We start from the raw sequence: 24,888 nt of genomic DNA, 5'->3' as shown, positions 1-24,888 counted from the left end.
GGCCTCTCGTGGGTCTCCTGCCGCTTGAATGAAGACTTCCAGGACGCGATTGTGAATGGTTGCTGGCCAGGATCTGCCATTGACCTCCCTCAGTAGCGCTCTCTCTTCTGCACTGTTCCCCCCTTACCCACCTGGGCCCCTCCACAGACTACGCCTTTGCCTCGCCACCCTCGGGCATTGCACAGACCACCTTTGTGGGCATCATCCTGTCGCGGGGCACGGCCGCCAGCATCTCCTTCATGTTCTCCTACATCCTGCTCACCATGTGTCGCAACCTCATCACCTTCCTGCGAGAGACCTTCCTCAACCGCTACGTGCCCTTCGACGCCGCTGTGGACTTCCATCGCCTCATTGCCTCCACTGCCATCGTCCTCACAGGCAGGGCTGGGGGGCCCAGGGATCCTCTGCATGACCTTCCCCCATGGCTTTCCGTCTTCTGAGAGCCCCTTCCTCTCTACCTGCACTTAACTTGAGTGGAAGTCTTGGGTGTCCCATAGGATGGAGGCGGCCCCAGCCTGGTGTGGAGTAAGCCGGGAGCCCGTCACTGCCCCACCAGGGCCTCTTTCCATGCTTCCAAGACCACCTCCAGCCTCCAGCTGATAAGTTGCTGACACCCCAGAATGAGTGCATATAACATGCTCTTTCACTACTTTTATGTTTTAAAACATAATTCTGTGAAAGAAACCAAAGGATTGACTTTTTTTTTTTTTTTGTATTTTTCTGAAGTTGGAAACAGGGAGGCAGTCAGACAGACTCCCGCATGCACCTGACCAGGATCCACCTGGAATGCCCACCAGGGGGCAATGCTCTGCCCATCTGGGCATCGCTCTGTTGCAACCAGGGCCATTCTAGCGCCTGAGGCAGAGGCCACAGAGCCATCCTCAGCACCTGGGCCAACTTTGCTCCAATGGAGCCTTGGCTGCGGGAGGGGAAGAGAGAGACAGAGAGGAAGGAGAGGGGGAGGGGTGGAGAAGCAGATGAGCGCTTCTCCTGTGTGCCCTGGCCGGGAATCGAACCCGGGACTCCTGCACACCAGGCCGATGCTCTACCACTGAGCCAACTGGCCAGGGCCTTAGGCTTGAACTTTTAATATATAATTTGGTTGTGTTTGTGGACGGTGTGTGTATGGGATATGGAAAGAAACGGAAAGTTGATCAGTGATCAAAAATCCAAACCCCTAGTGTCCTTCTTCAGGCCCTAACTCTGGCTGGCTGGAGTTCTCCACCTTGGGCTAAATGTGTTGAGTGCCCCCACCCGGCTGCCCCCAGGCTAACCCACCATATCTGGCCGCCCTTAGTTTTACACAGTGCAGGCCACGTGGTGAATGTGTACCTGTTCTCCATCAGCCCGCTCAGCGTCCTCTCTTGCCTCTTCCCTGGCCTCTTCCATGATGACGGGTGAGTAGTGAGTGAGGGAGGGAGCATATTATTTGTGGATGGGAAGAAGCTAATTATCTTGGCTCAGAGGAGAGTGTCACCTTCATGGTTATAGTACAGACAATGACCTGCCTGAGCCCCCAGCCCCAAGTCAGCAGAAAGGGAGACTGGCGGCTGTGTGGGGTGCCGCTGGAGGGTTCTTTCTGGAAGTCCCAGACATCTCCTTTCAGGATCCTTCCTTACGTTCCCTTCCCCACAGGTCTGAGTTCCCCCAGAAGTATTACTGGTGGTTCTTCCGGACTGTGCCAGGTGAGAGCCCTTTCTGCTCCATGGATTTCTGGGCCTGGCTCTGAGCTCCAGGTAGAGCAGCCCCATTTCACTCACTGGGCTCTCACGGTGAGTCAGGCTCTGCCTTCTGGTCCAGAATACTCTCCTGGGCAGTAGGAGACAGCTTGACAGTGCTTCTCCCAGGAGCTTGACTCCAACCCCAACTCTGACCTAGTTCTTATCTCTGTGGAAGAGAGTGGTCCTCCTCCACTCTCCTGACACACGCACCTACCGACAGTGGCTCTGAGAAATACTGTGCCCCAGCTGCATGGGGGAGGGGCCAGGCTCATTGTCAACCAGCAGACTGCCCCCACCCCAACCCTTACCCCTTTCAGTCTGTCTTGACAAAGGCTGTTTAGGGGAATTTCCCTAACTCTCCATAATTACCCGTTTTAGGGCTATTAGCTGTGAATCTATTCAAATACTTCTTGATCCTATTTATATTTTTAGTCCAGTCCCTCCTTGGGGTAACATGTTCTCTACACTCACTCCTCTGTGAAACACAGCAGTTTTAAATTTAAAAAAAAATTTTTTTTTAATCCTAAAACGATCTGCTTTGAACTGCAGAGAGAGTGCTTGCTAATTCCTGCACACCAGGGTTTAGAGGATAAGGCTGTGTTTATGCTCTTCTCTCCATTCTGAACTTCACAGGCTTCGGTTAGATCCCTTCTTAACCTCTGCTTTTCCACACTTCAGGGCTCTAATCTTCCTAATTTCTGCCTCTGCTCCTTGATCACTTGAGGGGCCTTTCTCTGGCCCCTGCACTCAGTATTGCCCAGTATTGCCCTCCTCTGTAGCCCAAGCCTGGGATTCCTTGTGAAGAGAGGCCTCCCACCAACTCAGGGCTGAACCCAGGGGGCTCTGGTGGTGGCACTCACTCACCAGCACTCCTGCTGTGTGCTATGGCAGCTAAATGGAGTGGTTCAGGGACATGGATCAAGCCTTGCCTCCATGAGGGGAGGACCTGCAATGTCCAGAGTTTGACCCAGAGGGCCTAGGGTAGACACCCCATGTGTTCATTCATCCAGCATGCATTTATACAAGGCCCACAGCGTGCCACTAGGATCCAGTCAAGAAAGTGATGGACATAAAACAAATAATGACACAGGTACTTGAAAAATATTATGACCAGGTCTATGAAGGATCAGGAGGGTCTGTTGAAGTGAAAGGTGCCTGTGGCCCGAGGCGTGAGAGGAGAAGAACAGAAGAAGCTGTTGGGGCTTTCCCCACCCCCTCCTAGGACAGTGGGTGGTGCAGGATCCAGACCTGGCAGGCTCAGAACAGTCCTACTCCTTTGCCCTTCACCCTTTGTTCATTTTGCAGGCCTCACAGGGGTCTTAATGCTCCTGGTCCTGGCCGTCATGTACGTCTTCGCCTCCCACCACTTCCGGCGCCACAGCTTCCGGGGCTTCTGGCTGACCCACCACCTCTACATCCTGCTCTACATCCTGGTGAGGGCTTTTGGCTCTGAGCCAGGCTAGCGGTGTCTGGGCAAGATGTTCCCAGGGAGGCAGTGAGGGCAAAGTCATCCGTTCTTCACCCCCTTAGTTATTTTAAGAACCATCTTCATTGATCACTTGAAAGATGGAGATGATAGTATGGGACTGCCATGGAGACTGACCCCGATATGCAGCACTCGGAAGACGGACTTGCTGGCCTGGGTGTGGCAGCAGCAGCTCTGCCAGGCTGATCTGCATTTCTTCCAGACACCTCCACATCATTTCTGCCCAGGCAGTCTTTCTCCACTGTGGAGTGGCCGGTTTGGGCTCCTGGGTGGACTGCCTACACTCAAAGGAGCATCGCCCTTTTTTAGAGAAACTTACCTTGATTGGGTTTTGCTGCCTTTGTTCTGATCTGGCTTTCTGGGATGTTAGCCACCCCACCCAGCTAAGTGCCACCTCTAACGTTAATGACCTTGCTCAAAGTGTCTTCCCTTGGACTGTTGATAAAATGGATTTTTAAGATTGCCAGTTTCCTTTCCTTTCCTTCTTAATCTGGGCTCCTGCCTTCCTTCACATTCCTTCCTTTGTCCTGTCCTGTTCCTCTCACCTTTCCCTGGGTTTGCTATCAGCTGCTTCAGCTCGTTGCTTTCAGAGCTGACAATGATCTGTGCCCCTGAGTGTCTTGGCCTGCCTTCCTCAAGGACACAGGCAGGCACCCTGAGGGCCTTGTTGAGAAGCTAAACTAAATTCCAAGATTTAGTCCCCACTGATGATAGCTTGGCTGCCAGCACTCAAGAAGTGCAGAGTCCATAGAGCTCCACTTTCTATCACCTGACTCTAGGCAGAACTGTACTCAGGACACTCCCATTGCCTGGCTCAGGTTGGCACCAGTGGTTGGCTCTGCCTCTTCCCAGGTGCAGTTCTGTCCTGGTAGGTATGGGGTCTGTTTCCATCTTGCCTGAGGCTCTGCACGTCACAGTTCTGAAGATGACTACCCAGCCTCGGCTTAGGTTTTTTCCTAGATTAGATGGTGTTGACTTCTAAGAAATCTCTCTCTGGCTAATTTATTCCTTCTTTTCCACTTTCTCAGTAATTGGGTTGAGTCCTAGCATCCTGGGTTACTGTTTGTGTTAGGGTTGGAAATGATGTTCTTATTCCTGGTGAAAAGGCAGCTTCTTTTGAACTAACGGGAGACCCAGATGAGTAGCTAGACTGGCTCCCTGAGATGTAGACCCTTTCTGATTTATCTCGGGTTTGGGGAATCACTGGAGTTCAGAGCCACCCCTCCTCCCAGCAGGGAAGTCAGCAGCTGAGAAAGGTGCAGGCCCCTCTGCTGGGCAGCCCTAGCCCTGGCAGCTTGGGAGTGTCTTCCCTGGGAGGTAAATCAGGGCCAAAACACCTGCTGCCTTCCCATGTATCACAGGTGTGGCCACTTGACCTCAGGCAGAAAGAGAAGTTACAAGTGTGGAGTAGACCTGGGCAGGCTGTCCAGGCTCCTTATCCAGGCTGGAGAGGGCAGGCCTAACAGCCACAGCTGAGCTGGCAGGCTGCTCCCCAGTGCCTCAGCCAACCATGAGTCTACAGCAACTTTGTGGCTTATAATTAGTAGAGCCAACACAAAAATTTAAAAACAGAAAAAATAAAGAGAGAAAGAGAGAGAGAGAAAAAGAGAGAGAGAGAGGAAGGAAGGAAGGAAGGAAGGAAGGAAGGAAGGAAGGAAGGAGGAAGGGAGGGAGGGAGGGAAGGAGGGAGGAAGGGAGAAAAAAGTAAAGCCAACACCAAACAGGGTGTATAAACATGAGGTCACTGACATTGTTCTTAGCCTGGCTGGATCCTCAGAAAGCCCTGGGGTGGGAATGGGCTCCACAATGAAAGAGGAACTTGGGGACAGGGAGCCAGTTCAGAGGAGAGCCCAGAGAGGTTCGAAGGCTCAGGAATTCAAGAACACCCAGTTTGGGGAAGGGAGTGCTATGAGGAACCAGAGTTCAGTTAAACAGGTATGTGTGAGGGTCTGTTATGTCCTAGCTCTGTGCTAAGCCCTGCGGAGGGAGACTCTAAGCTCCGCCCTCAGGAATCTAGGATTTGCTGCAGAGATGAATGTCATTCATGTGAAATGACTGAAATGAGCTGACAATACAGGATAAATTGCTGAGCTGTGTTTCAAAAAGTAAGTTACAGGAGTTCATTGAAGTGTGGGCCAAACTGGTTAGGGAAGATTTCAGGGAACAGGTAGGACTTGGTCCAAGCCCTAAGGAGAGATAGGCTAAGATTTGATAGGGCAGAGTGGAAGCTGAAGAGCATTCCAGGTAAAATGGGCATGTGCATGGGTGCAGAGGTATAAATGATGATAGAATACTCACGCACAGAGGAGACAGGCCTGACTGTGAATGGCCATAGGGCATTAGTTGGTGGCAGGACATAGTGGACCTGTGTGAGTTGCCCTGAAGCTGAGGGCTGTGGCTCAGCTGAGAGGCCACACCACATGGAAGAACATGGAAAGACAGGAGCAGAGGGTGAGACAGTCAGGCTTGGGCAACAGAGTCCGTGCAGGACCGGACAGTGAGTGGCCTGAGAGGAAGGAGATCCCATAGAGCATTGTAGAAGTGTCAAGGAGGGGTGGCCACTGTGCCACAGGCTGCTGAGGGTGGGAGCAAATGTGGTCTGAAAGGAGACCTTGGGGTTTGGCCATTTGTGAGCAGCTGGAGGCTGGCGAGGTGACTTTGAAAGCATGGGAAGGGCATTCCTGGAAGAGGGAACAGCAGGTGCAGTGGTTCTGATGTAGGAAGGACGTGCCATGTTGAAAGAACAGAGAGTAGGAGATGCTAGCAGGCAGAGGTCAGAGCATCACAAGGCCTTTCGGTGCAATGGGAATGCCACTAAGGATTTCAAGCTGGGGATGACATGATAAACTTTGAAAAGTCACGCTGGCTGCCTTGAAGAGAATCGATCACAGTGGGGAAACCCAGTGGAAAACCAGTTAGGAGGCTACTGCTTGAGTGCCACTGAGAGTCAATGGGGCTTGGTCTAGGATGACATCAGAGAGATGCAAATAGTCTCGTTCATCATAGATGTTTTGGAGGACGGTGCTGGGAATGGTTAGGTTTTGGAACCTGGAAGGAGCATGGCACATGGTCAAATGGGGATTAGATGTGCCAATGGGGGAAGGATACAAGGGTGTCCTTGTATCCCCGAGCTGGCCTCAGATACTGTTTGTGTGTGGCTGGGTCTGAGCTGTATATTTCACTCTCTTCAGCTCATCATCCACGGCAGCTTCGGCCTGATCCAGCTGCCCCGTTTCCACCTTTTCTTCCTGGTCCCGGCGCTTATCTATGGGGGGGACAAGCTGGTGAGCCTGAGCCGGAAGAAGGTGGAGATCAGCGTGGTGAAGGCAGAGCTGCTGCCTTCAGGTACCAGCCTAGAGGGTATCAAGGGACCAGATGGGTGGTACTGAGGAAGCAGAGCAGAGCCTGGCCCCCTGGAGTTGGCAGGGGCCTTGGGGTAGAAGGGACAAGGGAGCTGGTAAAAAGCTCTTTGCCAGACTATCTGAGCCTCTTTCACAACAGAGAAGGGGAGGCCTTGCCCTGCTGACCACCAGCCCGTGTTGCCCAGCTGCTCCTCAAGGCAGACATGGCCTGAGGGGAGTAATGACTTCTGATGGAAGGCTGTCCCCCTGGGCATATTCCAGAAGCAGAACTGAGGCTGCAGGTGGGGGAACTCTGAAGTTGCTGGGTTCAGGGCAGCAGCCTCCCACCCACCTCTCCTCCCCTCCCAGGAGTGACCCATCTGCAGTTCCAGCGGCCCCAAGGCTTTGAGTACAAGTCAGGACAGTGGGTGCGGATCGCCTGCCTGGCTCTGGGGACCACCGAGTACCACCCCTTCACACTGACTTCTGCACCCCATGAGGACACACTCAGCCTGCACATCCGGGCAGCAGGGCCCTGGACCACTCGCCTCAGGGAGATCTACTCACCCCTGAAGGACGGCTGTGCCAGATACCCGAAGGTGTCCAGACCCAGGCCAGATGTGTCACATGCTCTCACATCCCCGTAGCAGGCCTTGGCCCTGCAATGCCAGATACCCCATTGTGTCCTTCCCCTTTCCCATCCAGGGACTGGCTGTTCCAGATAAAGCCAGTCTCCCTATTCTCCCCTGCCCCCCACTCCATAAACCTACCTGCCTTTTCTTGCCTCCCATTTCTGGCTTCAGAACTATGGGAGTAGCTGAGAGCTTACTTAACTCAAGCCCACTCCCTTCCCTGCAGCTGTACCTGGATGGACCATTTGGAGAGGGCCACCAGGAGTGGCATAAGTTTGAGGTGTCAGTGCTGGTGGGAGGGGGTATTGGGGTCACCCCCTTTGCCTCCATCCTCAAAGACCTGGTCTTCAAATCATCAGTCAGCTACCAATTGTTCTGTAAGAAGGTAAGTGCCTCCTCCTCCGGCCAGCCCATGTCCTTTGCTTTCTATTACTGTGTCCATCTGTGCTAGTCTCTCCTGCCTCTGTTCTTGGTCTCCCTGGTCTAGGCAAGGCCAAGCTGGCCTGACCATGGTGAGGTGGTCAGGATATCCCCAGACCCTGAATGACATTAGCTTGCTGATGCCCCCAGGATTCTCCCCTTAGTGATGAAGCACACCACATAGGGCTTGCTTCTGGTACTCCCTCCAGGCAGAGTTGGAGAGGGGTGAAGATACCCATTCCCTCTCATGAGGAGGCTAGGACTTGATGCATTGTCAGGACGGGAGAAGAAAGGCACACTGGGGTGGGGCACAGTGAAACTGGCTTTGCTCTCAAGAGGAAAAGGACAGAAGGTGATAGGCAGGTGATGGGCACGGCGGCTCCAGAAACACAGCCGAGGCCCTCAGGCCCCCTCCACCCCGGGCTCCTTCACCCCAGCCTGCACCTGGTGGCAGGCCCCTGCTTGTCCCTTTAGGCCTGGCAGGTGAGTTAGCAGCACAGGAATGCAGCCAGCAGAGGCCCAACCCAGATGTTGTCAGCATTCAGACAGTTGCCACTCCTCTGTCTGAAGCAGCTCCGCCTCTGCTTCTTAACCCACACATCCCCACTTCTCCCCCTCAGAAGCGGGAGATTGTCTTTCCAGAGAAGCTTCCATCCCCCTGGTCGTCATTCCCATCCCCTCTAGGCAGCCAGCTGGGTCTTCCTTGAGGGTGTTCTGTGACAAGACCCTTAGGGGGACCCTCTCCCCCTGGACTAGGTTGGTCGAGAGCCTAGCAGCCTAAGGAGGGAGGGCCCACTGGAGACAGTGGCAGGACAGGCTCAGCATGAAAAAGCCACTTCCCACCCCATCAAACCTTAAGGTGCCCCAGGCTGTCACTCACTCGCACTTCTCCATGCTCTGTGGCACCTCCACTCCCTGCCCCAGAGCCTGGCCCTGTGACCCCACACACTCCATCTCCCCGGATAGCGGGAGAGGCACAAGCTGGCAAGAACAGTTCTCTTGGGGTTTAGGTTCCTGGGATATACAGAGCTTGAGCTGAGCTGGGTCCTGAGCTCCAAACCTGTCCCCAGATCTACTTCATCTGGGTGACACGGACCCAGCGGCAGTTTGAGTGGCTGGCGGACATCATCCGGGAAGTGGAGGAGAATGACTGCCAGGACCTGGTGTCCGTGCACATCTACATCACCCAGCTGGCTGAGAAGTTCGACCTCAGGACCACCATGCTGGTATGTCAGAGCTAGCCAGGCCGGGCAGCTTGGTGCGTGTGTCGGTTAGCAGGATAAGGCAGGATGGCCAGAGCACGTGGGTGGACAACCAGGCTCAGTTGGTAGGAGGCACAGTGCTGGTTGCTCCAATACTGAGCCTCCAGCTCTCTTTCCAACCGAGGCTTTGGGTTGGCTTGGGCTTGGCACTGACTCCGATGGTTCTTGGCCTGTCCTTCCCCTGTGCCACCAGTACATCTGTGAGCGGCACTTCCAGAAGGTGCTGAACCGGAGTCTGTTCACGGGCCTGCGCTCTGTCACCCACTTTGGTCGCCCCCCCTTCGAACCCTTCTTCAACTCCCTGCAGGAGGTCCACCCACAGGTCAGTCTCCATCCCATATCCAGGTTCTTTTCAGTTTATCATTTGGGGTTTAAGTAAAGCTCCCAAAACTGCTCCATCAGGGAAGAAACTGACTGCTGATGAGAACCCATTGTCCCCTAGGAGGTTGGAGTAATGAAATGGGAAAGGAAAAGTGGGGATCGCCCTGAGGGGCTGAGGGGGAAGGCAGGCAACAGGGACTTGCCACTTGTGAAGCTATGAGGCCTTGTTCAGAAGAAAGAACTCAATGATTGAGCTACTCCTTCCTCACCATAGACTCAGAACAACCCTTACCACTAATACCAAGCCGGGCCTCACCTTGGACACTAAGTTAATCGTCGCTATGAACCTGTGTAAAGCCACTTACTCTCATAAACACTGGGTTGACCCTTAATAAGACATTAAGCTATCCCTCAACTTGAACAGTGACTAACCCAGCCCCTATTAGAAGCACTGATCTTGCTTACACTTGAAGTTGGCAAACGTCTTAGAAGGGGTGGAGGCTAGACTCATAGATAGCAGGTCTACCAAAATTGAGTTAGATTAAAAAAACATTTCTTCTTCCCTTAACAGGTTCAGAAGATTGGGGTGTTTAGCTGTGGCCCCCCTGGCATGACCAAGAATGTGGAAAAGGCCTGTCAGCTCATCAACAGACAAGACCGGACTCATTTCTCCCACCATTATGAAAACTTCTAGACCTCCTGTCCAGGGGTTCTACCCACTGCCCAGCTGAACAGCAGTCTGGGCCAGACCTCCCCTCACCTCTGTACTTCCTGTTTCTGGCTCCCTCAGCCTTCTCCTCATTCCCATACCCCAACCTTGGTCCAGGTGGCTATAGTCGGTCACCCAAGTGGTTTCTTTCTTTTTTTAAATTTTATTTTATTTATTCATTTTAGAAAGGAGAGAGAGAGAGGAGAGAGAGACAGAGAGAGAGAAGGGGGGAGGAGCAGGAAGCATCAACTCCCATATGTGCCTTGACCAGGCAAGCCCAGGGTTTCGAACCGGCAACCTCAGCATTTCCAGGTCAACGCTTTATCCACTGCGCCAACACAGGTCAGGCCCCATGTGGTTTCAAGGACCCCCAGGCTCATAATATTTCACCCTGGAGAAGTGGGAGGCACTGTCTGGGGACTAGAGGTTGGGAACTATTACTGTTTGGGGAGCAGAGTGACACTTCTTCCAAACTAAGAAAAATTTTTAAAAACGAGCTGAATTGTGTGTGAGCCTAAGAATGAAGTGGGAGCACAGATGCTGGCATCTTAGAACCCCTCCCCCAAATTTCCCCCCAGCTCTGGGCTCCCTGCATCAAAGGGCTGGCAAATGCCTTGAAGAGGGCAGAGGCTGGACCCACAGGGAACAATTTATAGGATCGCTCTCAGCACCTCAGTCGAACAGCATAATTGACCTTCTCTCCCAAGTGTAAACAGGTACCGTAGTCAGAACCTGGCCCATTATCTATGTAGTGCTCTTCAGCCCTTCTGTCCTCTTCTTGTTACACAGTCTCCTTTCAAACAAATCACTTTTCTGCCCACTGGGTTTCTTTATTCTGTCCCCAGGATGGGGTATGTACTGGCAGAAGCTACTCAACCAGCCAGCTAACTTAGGCGAATACAGACATTCTCTGAGCTTGCTAGTATCCACGGAATAAATGAACTTGTCCAGGCCAAGTGCCCCAACTAGAGACTTCTTTCCTGGCTCAGGGGCACCTTTCCCAACAGTGGGCCTCTCTGAGAGGATAGCTAGCGTGAGGCTTCTGAAGCCTGAGCCATCAGTTTGGGAATTGCAGATATAGGTTCTGGAGGAAGTCCTCAGACAATCCTCCCAAGGCAGTGGTCCCAGTCCCGAGGGTATGTGTTCAGCCCATCGGGGAGCTTTTGTACAGCTTGCGCACGGGAGCAAGAGGGCGGGCCTGCAGTGGCTTGACAGTAGCTCCGCCTGGCGGCCCCGTAGGTATGTATTCCTGGGGACTGGACCCACGGCGCCTTGCAGCAGTGGGCGCGGGCGGCTGGGGCCCGCGGTTAGGGGAACAGACAGCAGAGGGCGCGCGCGGATGGCCCCCCGCCAACCTCTCCGTCAGCCACAGCCGGGAGGCAGATCCAGGCCTAGGCCAGTAGGCTGCAGGTCCCCGGGGCTGAATCCATCCATCAGGGAATCAGGGAGTCCGGGCGGAGCCCCATTTCCTCTGGGAAGTAAACGCAGTAGGTTGTGCCAGCTTTCCCTGCTCAGCAGGCGCGCGGCTTCTGCGTGGCAGGGCCACTTAGCTCCCCCGCCTGGCGCGCTGCTTCTTTGTCTCTCTGCAGCTCCCCTCCTCCCAGATAAATGGCTGTAGGCAGGAAATTGGACGCGCTCCTGGGCAGGGGGCCGGGAAGCCCGCCCTATCCGGAGGTGCCCCCAGGCAGGGCGGGGGCGGTGGGGGATATTTTGACATCTCATCAAAGGAAGGAACTTGATGCTTCGAAAGCGCTTTTCACAGCCCGCCTGTCTGCTCCAGAGCTGATTTGTAAACAGATCTTTGCTTGCTTCGCCGCTCCCCACCCCGTCTGCCCGGGGTGCGGCGCTGAAGGCGCAGGAGGCGGCTGTACCTGGCAGCACTTGGTTTATTTATTGCCTCTGGCCGGGAGCCTGGGCAGCTCCGGGACCGCACAAGTTCCCTACGGCCCGAGCTCTTCCCGCCCCAACGCCATCTCAATCTGACGGACCTGCCGTCCCCAAGTCCCACACCAGACCTTGGACTGAGCCCCGCTGGTGGTTGGGGGTGAAGGCAAGAGATGGTCAGGGCCCGCGTCGTGCTTTACCCTGCACTGACCCAAAGAGTAGAGGATGGTGGGGTAGGGAGTCGCCACGTCTGCCCAGAGGCAGAAAGGGTCTGGAGCTGCCCATTTTAAACTCCTCAGGAGGCCTGTGGTTCTGAAGACCCCTTCCGCCAGAGGCTATTCTATCTCCCCAGGGATTCCTTTCTCCTCAGTTCCAGACCATCTCTTACCCAAAGGCCCCAGGAGCCCTTTCCCTTTAAAATAAATTAAGGACTCTCCAGCTTCCACTTGATCCCAGGGAGAGGGAAATAAAGGCTCATGAGATCTTTTCCCAGGGAAGGACTACAGCCCTCAGCTAAGGGACAGGCACAGGGCTGGGTCCAGATCTGTCACTGTGCACAAGCCTCACATCTACAGAGTCCGGATGGCCACGGGGTAGAGCAGGGACATGTGCTCAGCCCCCTTAATGGGCAGCTTGCGGCTGGCGTAGTGGTGCACGATTTCAGGGACGCTGCTGAATGGTGGGCTATTCTGGCCCAGCACGTACTTGTGTTCCTTGGTCCGAGACAGCTTCATATGCATGAAGCCCTGACTGCTCCTGGGAAGAGGAGAGCAGATCCTGATGAGTGGGGGCCCTCTCCAGTCCCCTCCCTCCCCCCACCCCTGCAGCAAACGTCTTGTGCCAAACCAGCTGAGAGTGGAGGTGACTAGGGAAGATGGAGGTCAGTCCAGAAAGCAGGGAGGGGACACAGGGGATTTTCTGAGTAGGTAGTAGGTATTGGCTTTCTGATGAGGGTGCTGAGTGTGCCAAGAATGTGTGTAGTGAATGTACAGGGTGTGTGCAGGTGGAAACCAGAGGACCAACACCCCCCACTGCCACCCGAAACCCTGGTACTAGGGGCTCCTGATCACTCCTGTAGAGACACAGACATTTTGACAGGACAGTGGTGGACAGATGTGACAACCAAGAGAATCCTGGTTGGGGTTCTCTCTTATAGATACTAGCTGTTCCCCAAATCTGGGAATAGTCAGCCACTTTGTCCTGGTGACTTCTGTTCACCATCCTGTTAACTGGGACTTGGGCCAAGCCCCTAGCTCATCCCTTCAGCATGGACTAATGTCATCCCTGAGGCTGCAGCTCCATTCCCTCCCTCAGAGAAGACATGCTCCACTACCTCTCCCATCTCTAGGCAACAATCCAGGAAATCAGCATTAGTGCCTGGACCTGCCCACAAAACAAGGACCCCTCTACTCAGAGCTCTGGCCATCTCCCACATGTCTCTCTGGGCACCCTCAGCCTTAGAGAGACAGTGCAGGGCTGGGGACCCAGCAAGAACATTTGTCCAAACTACCATAGGTCTGGTTGGCCAGGCCCCAGGTCTGAAACTCACCTCCAGGCAAGTAGTGAGCACTGCTTGGGGGAGCCCTGCTGGTCAGAGCCAACCTGAGGACAAGGACAGGGCTCAGAAGCAGGTGTGGGAGGTAGGACTGGTGACTGGTGAGGTCCCTGTTCTTGAGAAGTGAGGCTGGCAAACCTCTTTGCCTCCCCTGCCTGGCTACAAAGAGGGCTCTGACTGGACCCACTTCACTAGGCCCACCAGTGAGAAGTCAGGGAGAGTGGGATGGCTGAAGAGATGAAAGAAACAGGAAGAAAACACAGGCTCTTAACTTCAGCCTTCCCTCCTCTCCCCAGGGTACAGTGGCCTAAAGCCTGCTGGGGGCCTCAGTTCTGGGTGTCTGTGTCAGGGTATGGAGCCAGCCTTTGTCTGTAGATCCGAGATAACTGCTGAGGCTGACAGTGACCACACAGGCCCTGGGGAAAGAAGCCAAGAGCATCAGGAAAATGTATAGCCCCTGGGGACTGTAGAGAGGGGAGGCAGTAATTGGTCTCCTCCCCGGTCTGTCCTATGCCAAGGCCCAGGCCCAGGCCCAAGGCTGTGGGCCTTTCCTTCCCTAGCCCTCTCACAGTTTGGGGATGGCACCCTCCCCAGAGCCCACTTGGGAAAACCACTTCTCCTAAAAACTGAGCATTGTATCTTCTCTTTGAGGGACAGATCCGGCCAAAAAAGGACAAGTAGCTAGAGACCAGAGTTGGAAGCTAAGAGCTCAGCCTCCATCTGGATAATTGACCTTCTGGGACAAAGTCCCAAGGGTCCATTAGGACACAGCAGGACCCCTGCCAGACCCTGAGAGAGCAGTGGGTAGGACTAGCTGGGCCACAAGGCCACGGCTGGCTTGACTTTTGGAGGAAGCTGTTTAATTACCAGTGAAAGCCCTTCTATTACAGAGAGAAGAGAAACCATAATTGTATTTCAGAGAAGCCATTTATACGCAAATGAGGCTCTGGCAGACAGATGCTGGCGGAGCCAGATGAGCCAGGCCTGGAGCCTGGCGTCCAGGCCTGCCTCCCCCTTACTCCCCAGGCTAAGGCAGGGCTGTGTTCAGCAGTGCTCTGCTGAGGGAACCAGACCCCTGCAGTCTCCCCTTGCCTTGGGCTGTTTAGACGTGATGAGGGGTGGAGCTATGCAGAGGAACAGTGTGGTTATTAGGGTCAGACTGAACTGGATTCAAATCCTGCTTTTGGTACTTCATTAGCTGGTGGCCTTGAGCAAGTCACATACCTCTTTGAATCTATTTTTTGTTCATAAAAAGAGATTGCTCTTGCAGGATGGTAGTTGGTTTAGAGGCGGTATATATGGTTCCTGGCACATAGTAGAAGCTCTATGAATCTTAACTACTATTTTAAAAACAATACTCATTCCAGAGTTATATAAATCCCATTTTGACAAAATTTTCCCAAATGCTCCTTTGATTTTACAATAATTCATAGACTCCCAGAGTATGAGAGCTGAAAGAAACCTAAGAGGTAACCATCAACATGTCTTGCAAATGGCGAAACCAAAGCCTGGAGAGGTTAAAGAGTTTGCCTAGCCTGACCAGGCAGTGGCACAGTGGATAGAGCGTCGGACTGGGATGCGGAGGACCCAGGTTCGAGACCCCAAGGTCTCCAGCTTGAGCACGGGCTCATCGGGTTTGAGTAAAGTTCACCAGCTTAAACCCAAGGTCGCTGGCTTGAGCAAGGGGTTACTCCATCTGCTGAAGGCCCACGGTCAAGGCTCATATGAGAGAGCAATAAATGAAAACTAAGGTGTCGCAATGAAAAACTGATGATTGATGCTTCTCATCTCTCTCTATTCCTGTCTGTCTGTCCCTATCTATCCCTCTCTCTGACTCTCTGTCTCTGTAAAAAAAAAAAAGTTTGCCTAGAGTCACATAGCTAGTTTTATTAAACCTAAGAATAAAGCCCAGGTTATGACTACAGTCTGGCATTTTTTTCTTATCTTTAAATTAAGCTGAATAATTATGTTCAAATGTATCTGTTTAGTAGTCCTAAATTTCCATATATTGGATTTGTTTGAAGTGGGGGTATATCTATACTCTAATCCCCCCAGAAAATGTAATAGGAAGTGGTACAGATGCTCCAGTAGTGGTGGGGGGATGTGAATGGACACACCACCCTGCCAGGCTGCCAGGTGGGGTACAGGGTGTACCAGGTGGAACTCCTGAGTGCAAGGAGAGGCCTCGCCATCCTATCAGGAGAGCCTGGGAGGCCAATGCTGGCCTGTGTATCTGCTCCCTGGGAGGAACACTGATGGGAAGGGAGGACCCTGCCTCCCCCACCTCTTCTAGGATCCTTTAAAACTCAGTTGTCAGCCTCTAGCAACCAGACCTCCTGCCCACTTCTTCAGAATAATCAAGAGTGGCTTTGTGCCTACTGCCCTCCCCTCCTCCCAGGACCCAGCCTCCATCTCACCCTATAGATCCTTTCAGACAAAGTTCCTATCTCCTTGCCTGTGCTTCTAGAACATCTCCAACTTCCATTAATGATGATGGTGATGATAACTAATTAAGCACTTAGCACTATGCTAAGTGCTTCCCATACATTGTTTAATTTAATCCTTCCCTATAAGGTAGATATCATTCCCCCACTTTGTAAGTAAGAAAACTGAGGCTCAGAGAGGTTAAGGGGACCCCAGGCCACACCACTAGTAAGTGACAGAACCCTTCTGAGCTGGACACTAACTCAACTATTTTGCCCAAGAAACTAGCTCCTGGAGAGCTGGAGCTGACTCAGATCTCTCCAGATCCTCAGGCCTGGCCCAGAGCTGGCAAATGTTCATGGGGGATGGGTTCTCCCCAGCTTGGCCTGGCACGGGGGTGGAATATTGGAGTCTCCTTCTATCCTTGTGGTTGTCTTCCCACTGGTTATCCTTGGTGCTATCCTGCCAGGCTAATCCTGCCTGAAAGCTGCCAGCCAGCTCACCCCACTCACTTGAGGGACAGGGAGAAGTCATTCTTGCTGGTCTCACTGTTGCGCACCAGGTAGCTGGCCTCTTTGCACAGCCGGAGCAGGTTCTCGGCATCTGTTCGACTGATGGCCCCATGGTACCAGCTGAGGATGAGAGAGAGGAAGGGGGGCATCTCTGCTGGGTCCCTAGCTGACCAGGCCCACCCATTCTGGGGGTTTGCTGTAGGCAAGCCAGTTCTAGGAGGGGAAGGGAGAGGAGAGTCTCCAGCTGGACCCAGACACTCACACCTGGTTTTCCAGAGGCAGTGCTGGGTCTGTCCACTCCCCCAGGGGGCTGCTGGGCTCCACGCTTAGGGGCTTGGCTGACTTGAGGTTCCCTGCAGAGAGTCGGGGAGGTACACGCCCCTTCTCCTCCCGGCCAGGTGACAGGCAGCTCTTCTCAGATCCTTCAAACTGGGCTGTGGGGAATACACCAGTCACTGACTGAGGACCCTAGAGGTAGAGCACTACAGAATAGCCAGTGCCCCACTCCCATCCCCTGCCAAAATGGGTCAAAGGCATGTTCTAGAAGGGCTGGACATGCTCATGGGCCTGACTGACTCTAGGATGGAATTCTGGGGCCATCCCCACCCAGGCAGGCGGGGGGGGGGGGACTCAGCCCTCCTGTGTCACACACCGTGACAGGGCGGGGAGAGGAGCAACAAGAGAAACCACTTAAGCTTCTCCCTCCAGAGCAGCAGACTGCCTTCCCCTATCCCATCCTTCCCAGGGTGGCTTCAGAGCTGATAATATTGTTTTTTTCTCCTCCTCCGAGTTCATTACCGTTCTTCAAATCACCCTGCCAAGCCATTCTGTAGAAATGACTTATCGATCTAAGAACAATTATCCGATTCCCCTCGGTGCCATCTTGACAGGCTAATCGTGCTCAAAGCCGCCAGCAGGTCCACCCCTCCCCCGCCCCCAAGGTCGAAGCCCACAGGCTCCCCGCCATCCCCTCCCTCCAGAAGCCCAGTGGAGGTGGCTCTGCCCTCCCAGACCGGGGCAGTCCTGACTGCTGAGCCTGCACAAGGGACTGTGAAGCCAGTGGTCCACATGGACACAGGCACACAGGCACAGGTGACAAAGACCCTCTTTCATCCTGTATGTACAAAACACCCACACACACTCAGACACAACTGTACAAGCAGGTGCTCAGGCCTCTGTGCACACGCATAGATGCACACACACCCTTGGTGCCCATTCACAGTAAAACTGGACGGAGATGAAATGTCTACTGCCTTCTTTCTCCCCACTTGGACTATTTTTCCCTCTTTGCAGCATTTTCTATCCCTTCTTGTCTTTCAGACACAGATCAAGGATCAGATACTTCCTGTGCTAGCTAGTATCCCCCCACGCCCACCCCAGGAGTCATTTGCATTGCTGAAGGACCTGGTAGGGCAAAGCTCTACCCAAAGAAGTGTTATGTGGCTTGGTGAGGGAAAATACTTGGAAGGGATCACCCTTAGGAGACACCTTCCCCATACCTTTGGGGAGGAGGGGGATGTGTGCTTTGTCCCTTCCTTCTTCCTCCAGGAAGAGAGGGATTCTTCCTGGGTTCTTCAAACCCTGCCCTACCTCTTAGCTCCTCCAACACAAGCCTGCAGACCTACGGAGTGAGAGGACATGTCACCCTGGCCAGAAGCCCCCACAGGACCCACCGCTGCTGTCTTCCAGGCTGGGCTCGGGGAGGGGTGAGGCTGGACCGGAGATGTCCCTGTCCCCGTCAGGCAGGGAGGGGCTGCTGTCCAGCTGTCCCACCGGTGGAGGCCACGGTAGGTCTTTGATGACCTTAATGTCAACTGGAGCCAGTAGCAGCAGGGAGAAGAGAGACAGACAAGGACAGAGACAGAGACAGAGAAAGGCAGAGGTTGAGACACCAAAACCCAGAGCCAGGACACAGAACAGCCTAGAAAAGAGGAGGGTCAGAGTCGAGGCAGTTTCAGAATGGGAAGCAGGCCTGTCAGAGGGCTGGGCAGAGCCACACTGACCACACTGGGCTGGCAGGTCAAAGTGTGGAAGGCTCAGCTTGCAAACTGCAGAATGCAGGGTCCTGTGGGTCCCCTTCATTTGACCTCTCACACACCTCAAGGAACCAGAGGGACCAGGAAAGGAGGAAGAGAGGGACAAGGCGCTGCCCACACCCCCAGCACCATGCCCAGCTTCCCTCAGCCTCCTGGCACCTCCAGCCTTGCCTCCCTTCCTCCTTTTCCCACAGCCTAACTGAGACAGCCAGTTTCAGGCCGTCAGGAATACTCAGATGTGGGGGCAAATGTCTTAGTGAGATTTACCCCCACACCCTAAATCCTGAGCCTTGACCATTAGAAGAGTGATGCCACTGGCGGCTCCAGGACTAACAGGGTTTCCTAATGACAAGCATAGATTTTCCCATTAAGCAATCCAAACAGTATTGATTCTCCAAGGAGACTTCTGGAGATAAACGGCCCATCCTCAATGGTGCGTGCTTTACAGGAAACAAATTAGAAACCTGTGGTTTCTCAGTCTGGCTGCCAGGGTGGGGAGGACTGGGCAAAGAGAGCTGGGTCCAGCTCCAAGATGAGCCTTTTGCCCAAGGAGTGAGGGGCACATGGAAATGGGAAGGAAGTCTAATAGCATTTAAGTCCTTTGTGTTCTCACCGAATCAAGGATCCAGGAGCTAAAGCTGTGCTCGTACTCCAGGCTCTTGTGTCCCCCTGCCCCAAACTCTGCAAACAACCAATATACACCTCTCCATGCCAGACTCCAGGCCTGGGGTGGCCATTCGGGTATTCGGTACAGAAGAAACCTGTCCTCACTCAGCAAAGGGGATTTCTCACAGCATCCCTCCCCACTGCTTCCCAGAAATCCCTCTGGGAGTAGGCACCCCGATCTGGCAAGGCCTACCACTGGGAGACACAGCCCTCTAACTCAGGGTTGGTATCTCTAAAAGTTACACAGGCAGCTGTTTTCATTGTCTGAAGTGTTAAATGCCTTCTTTTGTTAAGTGTAAGTATTTAACATATGCCACAAATTTTATAATTTTGTTTGGAACTTCTTTATTTTTAAATATACCCAGTCCCCAAAAAGATGGAAATGGCCAGCCTTTTGGCCTCCGAGAGGTGGTGATGCAGGGAGAGGCCTTCATCCTTCTCTGTGCCCATTCCCTGACCCTGCACACATGCTGTGTCCACACTGCCAACGCACAGCTCTGTGGCGCGGACTCCACTACACTTCCCTCCTCGGCCTCCCCTGGTCCCAGGGCTCCACTCTTTCCATTCCCCTGAGCCTAGAAAGCTGCTCAGAGGCCCCAGCAGAGCTGCCCAATCCACCCAGGACTCACCAGCAAAGGCTTTGGAAATCCGCTCCTTCTTCCACTCCCAGGGCTGGTCATACTCCTCCGGGGGCCTCTCATCATCCTCAGGCAGGCGGGACTCCCGAGGCCAGGGGGCCCCCTCACCCTCTGGGGTGGCCCCCTCCTCCTCTGGCTCATAGGGTGTGTCATACAGAGGCAGGGGCTGAGCCGCAGTCTCCTTGGAGCCCCGGATCTCTACCGGGCAAGGCAGGAGGGGAGGTGTAAGCGCAGCCCTGGCTGCTGGCTCAGTGCCCCAGCAGTGCTCCCAGGTTATGAGTCAGGCCTCCTTCAGAGGAGATGCTGCTGGCTCCAGTGCACACATCCAGGGTCCCTCTCCCTCAGAACACCTCTGGGGTTCCAAAAGCATGGGACCCAGCAGAGGCAGGGGCAGAGAGGAACCAGAGTGAAAGACAGAAAAAAGATCTGGCAATGGCCAGCCAGGGCTGGGGAGCTGGGGCTTACACATTTAGGAAACCAAGGCAGGGTCCTCTCCTAGTCCATCTCCTCCTTGCTACCAAAGCCATTTATTTCCTGACATCCCGAGTGATTCTATTTCACAGTCTGAAAATCCTTCTTTGTTGCTCAGATCCTGCTGACCACCCCATCCCTGAAACTGTCCCCTTTGACAAATCATTTTCATGGACTGTCCTCTCTGATCACCACATTTGGTCTCTTTCCCTGGATCCTCTATTGGTCTCTGTTTCCCAAGGCCAAGTTTTACTCATTTCTCCCGACCCTCACTCCTTGAACTACCTGCCCAGTCTCATGGGACCCTTTGCATCTATGTTTCCAATTGCCATAAAGATGTTTCACTTTGATGTTTCAAACTCACCACCTTCCCCAAAAGTTCTAATCCAGCGGTTCTCAACCTGTGGGTCACGACCCTGGCGGGGGTCAAACGACCAAAACACAGGGGTCGCCTAAAGCCATCGGAAAATACATATATTTTGTTCTAGTCTGCTCTAGTCTGTTTTGTGATTCTCTTTTTGGGATCTCTGGACCCAGTGAAACTCTGATAAAAGCTATGAAGCCCGCCAGAAAAATGTACAAATTTTCTTATCAATTCCAGTGCACTCACGGACCTCCTAGGCGGTCACACCCCTCTGACCTAAATATGGTGGCCGCCGTCTCACCTGCTCCAGTTGTTTCCACTGCACTGTTCTCCTTGGTCCTGGCCCTCCTTTGTTTTCAGAGTCTGAACTGTGCATTGCCAATGCCTGATGAGCCTCACCCTCATCTCTCCACATCTAGCTTACTGCTAGGGCGAACCTCTATCCTCAGCTCCTGTTTCATGGGGTCCATGGAATAACACTCCTGACTGCTCTCTGTCCCCTCTGCCTCCTCTCTCAAGGAGGGAGAGCAGCTTATCTAATTTGCCTTCTTACAGAGAAGAGAACATTCTGGTTCTTGCTCCTCCTGTCCCTGTGCAGGGGCCTACAGCTGTCCTACGTTGCCCAAGCCTGAGTGGGCAAGTCTGATTCTGTGGGGAAGAACTAAGAAGCCCATTGTGGTGACCTTGCTAAGTAATGTTCTCCAATCACCTTTGCCAGTAATAAAGCTGACATTGTTATCTCTATCTTTCTGTTTCCTTGATCTTATTTCTCAATTATTTCCAAGATCCAGAGGGGAAAAAAGAGGCGTTGATTATTGGTTCCTTAAAGCCTCAGTAATTTCAACAATAGCCTGCTAACTCATCTTTCTAACGCTCAATTCTTCTAGTCTGTTCTGTACACCAAATCCTCTGTAATCTTCTTAAAATACCATATTTTTCCTATTCCTTTCTTGCTCAAGAATCCATAATATCTGCCCTCCCATTTTTGGAGCAAGTCCAAACACCTTATTGTTCCAGCCTTCCAGGCCTTTCATGGCCCCTCTTGGCCTCTTTCATCTTGCCTCTCCTGTGAAGCCAGCAGATTATTTGCCCCTGAACAAATTTTCCTTTCATCCTGCCTTGGGGCCTCAGCTTAGCCCGACTCACTCCTTTCCTTCTCACTGACTCTCCCGTTTGGGCTTTCCCTGGACCCTTTCTTATCTCTGTTCCCCAGGGCCAGGTCTTATTCATTTCTTCCTGCCCTTCCTGCCTTCACTCCTTGAACTACTTGCCCACTATCATGGGCATTGCATCTGCATTTATAGTCATGAGTTTCCAATTGCCATGAAGAGGATTCACTTTCACATCACATCTTGCCCTTCCTAACTATCCCAAATGCTTCCATCTGTCTGATCTTTGGTTGTGTGGCCTTCTCAACTATCTCAAGTCTCGGGTACCACAAATCACGGCTCCTTCTCCAAAAGTGACTATCTTAAAAGCAGTGGTTACCCTCCCTGAGGACCCAGCAGAGGCCGTTGTCCATATTTTCTAAAGACCAAGGAATCAGTTCTTAGACTTGTGGGTCCTAGAGCTTGTCTTGCAGATATTGAAGCCTCAGGGAACACTGCCCCCTCCCCAGCATTCTCCCTGAGTCCATCACTCACCGGCCATCATTTTTTGGGCCTCATAGGGCTCCATGTAGCCATCATTTTCTGAGACCTTCTCTGGGGCTCCTGAAGCTCCTACTGGGCCATCACCAGTCTCCTGGACATCAAACGGGTCCGCATAGTCTTCTAAGATTGCCAACTGTGGGAAAAGAGCAGGCTTCAGACATCAGAGACAACTGTTCTTCTCCCCAGATGCCAATCCATGGGAGCAAGAGTCCTGGGCAGGCTGCTTAGACTCAGAGCCCCAGGTTCCCAAGGGCAGGCTCTGAGCTTAGATGGGGACAATCTCTGGCTCTTCCTTTACAGGGGAGACCCCAGTAGGCTGCCAAAGAGTGTATGGACTTCCTTTTCTGTTAATTGTTGTGCCTCTGGGTCTTGTCCCACTTAAATGGCCAGGATGAGGCTCTGGGCCTTAAGGTTTGCCTCAGTTAAGATCCAGGCAGGGCAAGAACTTGTACTAGGGGTTTAACAGAAGGGATTAATTCAGAGAACTGGTCACAAAGTTGTTAAACGTGTTCACAGAATGGGCAGGGTACAGTAGGCAGCTTGGAGATTAGCTTGGTCTATGCCTACCAGTGCGTTACCAGATGCTGAATAAATACATATTTGCTGACCATCCAGAATAGAAAGACTCACTTTATGTCACAGTTCTGCTGTTCATCTGTATAACATCCATCATATTGTTGTGTAGGTGTTATAAACCCCATTTTAAGGCAATGGAGGCTCAGAGCAGGTAGGGAGCAACATGGCCAAGACTATTACACATAAGTGGGGAAACAGGATTGGAACCTGTGCCCTTTGTAAAAAATCATGCTGCCAACCAGCCACCAGTGGGCATCCTGATTGTCCCAGGAGAAAGACCGCCTTAGGACAGTTATGAGGAAAGCCAAGGTTCTGAAATCCCCTGGGCTCCTACAAGACAGAAACAGGAAAGGCCTGGTCTTGGCCCTCCACATCCCACACTTTCTCCCACTCCAGTGGCTCATGGCCACCCCTCTGTCCCTGTTCTCTGTCAAGGCAGAGTGAACCACAAGCTGCACACCCTGCAGAGGAGTTCAAGGTGCTCAGGGTGGGGCACAGCTGAGGACAATAGAGCCTTTCTCCAAGCTGGGCACAGGTTCCTGGGGGACAGGGAGGAGAGGACTGGCTGAGGCAGAGCCAGAGCCCAGCCCACCCAGAGCTGTCCGCCCTCAGGGGAGCCCTGCAAGTGGGTTGACAGGCATTGAAAAGGGGTGGCTCTAGGGCCAGCAGCATGGGAGGGGCCACTCCTGCCTCTCCGCCATTCTCGGTGTAGGCTTTGGTTCTGGGCCAAGATTCCACAGATCAGGACTGCGGGAGCCAATGGGGCATGGAGGCTGTAGGAGTGACCTCTGTGCCCTCGGTTAGAGGATCTGAGACCCCCCCCCCAGCAAGGCAGAGTTGGAAAAAAGAAACTTTCTACCTCAGAAAGCCCTTCTTGCTTGACCAGGTGGTGGCGCAGTGCATAGGACGTCGAACTAGGATGCGGAGGACCCGGGTTCGAGACCCCGAGGTTGCCAGCTTGAGCGGGGGCTCATCTGGTTTGAGCAAAGCGCACTAGCTTGGACCCAAGGTCGCTGGCTCGAGCAAGGGGTTACTCGGTTTGCTGTAGCCCCCCCCCCCCGGGTCAAGGCCCATATGAGAAATCAATCAATGAACAACTAAGGAACCTCAATGAAGAATTGATGTTTCTCATCTCTCTCCCTTCCTGTCTGTCTGTCCCTATCTGTTCCTCTCTCTGACTCTCTCTGTCTCTGCCACAAGAAAAAAAAAAAAAAGAAAGCCCTTCTTGCTGTTCCTTGGATTAGACATTGCAAGCCCCGCTAAATGTCTTGAAAGCATGTCCCAAAGGCTCCTACCACCTCACCCTTCAGTTCCGCAGCTCTCCCCTTATTCCACTTTGTTCTAGTCAAACCGGCTCCTACCACCTCATCCTTCAGTTCTTCAGCTCTCCCCTTATTCCACTTTGTTCTAGTCAAACCACCTAGCTCTTTTCGTCCCTCAAATCTCTGCCTGCTTCTGAGAAGACCACTATCTCACATCTTCCTAACACACAACCAGATCATCCACTAGCCTGGAGCTCTTTGTCATTTTTATCTCTCCAGCTCCAGAAGCACCTGGCTCACAGTAGGTGCTAGAAAATGTTTCTATTAGAAAATATTTCAGCCTTAGCCAGTGGCTCAATGAATAGAGAGTCAGCTAGCATATGGACATCCCAGGTTCGATTCCCAGTCAGGGCACACAGGAGAAGCGACCATCTGCTTCTCTCCCCCTCTCTCTTCTCCTCACGCAGCCAATGGCTCAATTGGTTTGAGCATAGCCCAGGGTGCTAAGGATAGCTCAGCTGATTCAAGCACAGGCCCCAGATGGAGTTGCTGGGTGGATCCTGGTCGGGGTGCAGGCAAGAGTCTGCATCACTATCTTCCCTCCTCTCTCTCTCAAACAAAAGTGTGTGTGTGTATTACATCACCACTATCTCCCTTGGAGGCCACCACACTTCATCCTCCTTCCTCTAAGAAGTAAGGAAAAGAAATCCACTCATCCCCTCCTACCACAGGCTGCTTCCTCCCAGGCTGGCTGGCACGCCTTCAGCTAGCCTCACCCGCTTAACCACGGGGGCTCTGGAGACAGCCTGTTGGGTACCCAGACCAGTCAGCACACAGCCTCACACTCACACATGGCAGCTACTCAAAAGTAACTCAATCAACAGACATGCTATCTTTAAACCTTGCAATGGCTCTCCAGTGGCTGCAAAAAAAAAGCGTCCATAGTTAAAGAGATT

At 53.0% G+C, this 24,888-nt stretch overlaps 2 protein-coding genes across 7 annotated transcripts in view; one reads left to right on the top strand and one right to left on the bottom strand.

The window, feature by feature from the left end:
* DUOX1 (dual oxidase 1) overlaps positions 1–10,388 on the top strand; it is a 33,596-nt gene extending 23,208 nt beyond the window's left edge. For 2 of the 3 annotated variants that reach the window (XM_066276559.1, XM_066276558.1), the window contains exons 25-34: positions 148–378; positions 1,298–1,397; positions 1,636–1,685; positions 3,027–3,154; positions 6,399–6,552; positions 6,918–7,147; positions 7,407–7,565; positions 8,671–8,826; positions 9,056–9,184; positions 9,755–10,388. In XM_066276559.1, coding sequence (XP_066132656.1) covers positions 148–378; positions 1,298–1,397; positions 1,636–1,685; positions 3,027–3,154; positions 6,399–6,552; positions 6,918–7,147; positions 7,407–7,565; positions 8,671–8,826; positions 9,056–9,184; positions 9,755–9,877 — 1,460 coding nt within the window. In that variant the 3' untranslated portion in view covers positions 9,878–10,388. The remainder of the gene's footprint in view (positions 1–147; positions 379–1,297; positions 1,398–1,635; positions 1,686–3,026; positions 3,155–6,398; positions 6,553–6,917; positions 7,148–7,406; positions 7,566–8,670; positions 8,827–9,055; positions 9,185–9,754) is intronic. The other variant, XM_066276560.1, reaches the window with a different exon arrangement.
* A 1,374-nt stretch (positions 10,389–11,762) lies between these two features.
* The window catches only part of SHF (Src homology 2 domain containing F), a 29,777-nt gene continuing 16,651 nt past the window's right edge, over positions 11,763–24,888 (bottom strand). For 3 of the 4 annotated variants that reach the window (XM_066276563.1, XM_066276561.1, XM_066276564.1), the window contains exons 2-7: positions 22,086–22,227; positions 19,599–19,805; positions 17,941–18,081; positions 16,530–16,701; positions 16,268–16,387; positions 11,763–12,532 (exon numbers count right to left, since the gene is read on the bottom strand). In XM_066276563.1, coding sequence (XP_066132660.1) covers positions 12,346–12,532; positions 16,268–16,387; positions 16,530–16,701; positions 17,941–18,081; positions 19,599–19,805; positions 22,086–22,227 — 969 coding nt within the window. In that variant the 3' untranslated portion in view covers positions 11,763–12,345. The remainder of the gene's footprint in view (positions 12,533–16,267; positions 16,388–16,529; positions 16,702–17,940; positions 18,082–19,598; positions 19,806–22,085; positions 22,228–24,888) is intronic. The other variant, XM_066276562.1, reaches the window with a different exon arrangement.

The sequence above is a fragment of the Saccopteryx bilineata genome, chromosome 4, assembly GCF_036850765.1.
Source record: "Saccopteryx bilineata isolate mSacBil1 chromosome 4, mSacBil1_pri_phased_curated, whole genome shotgun sequence".
NCBI classification, from domain to species: domain Eukaryota; kingdom Metazoa; phylum Chordata; class Mammalia; order Chiroptera; family Emballonuridae; genus Saccopteryx; species Saccopteryx bilineata.
The sequence above is the reverse complement of the archived record's forward strand: the minus strand, read 5'-3'. Positions and strand labels throughout refer to the sequence as shown.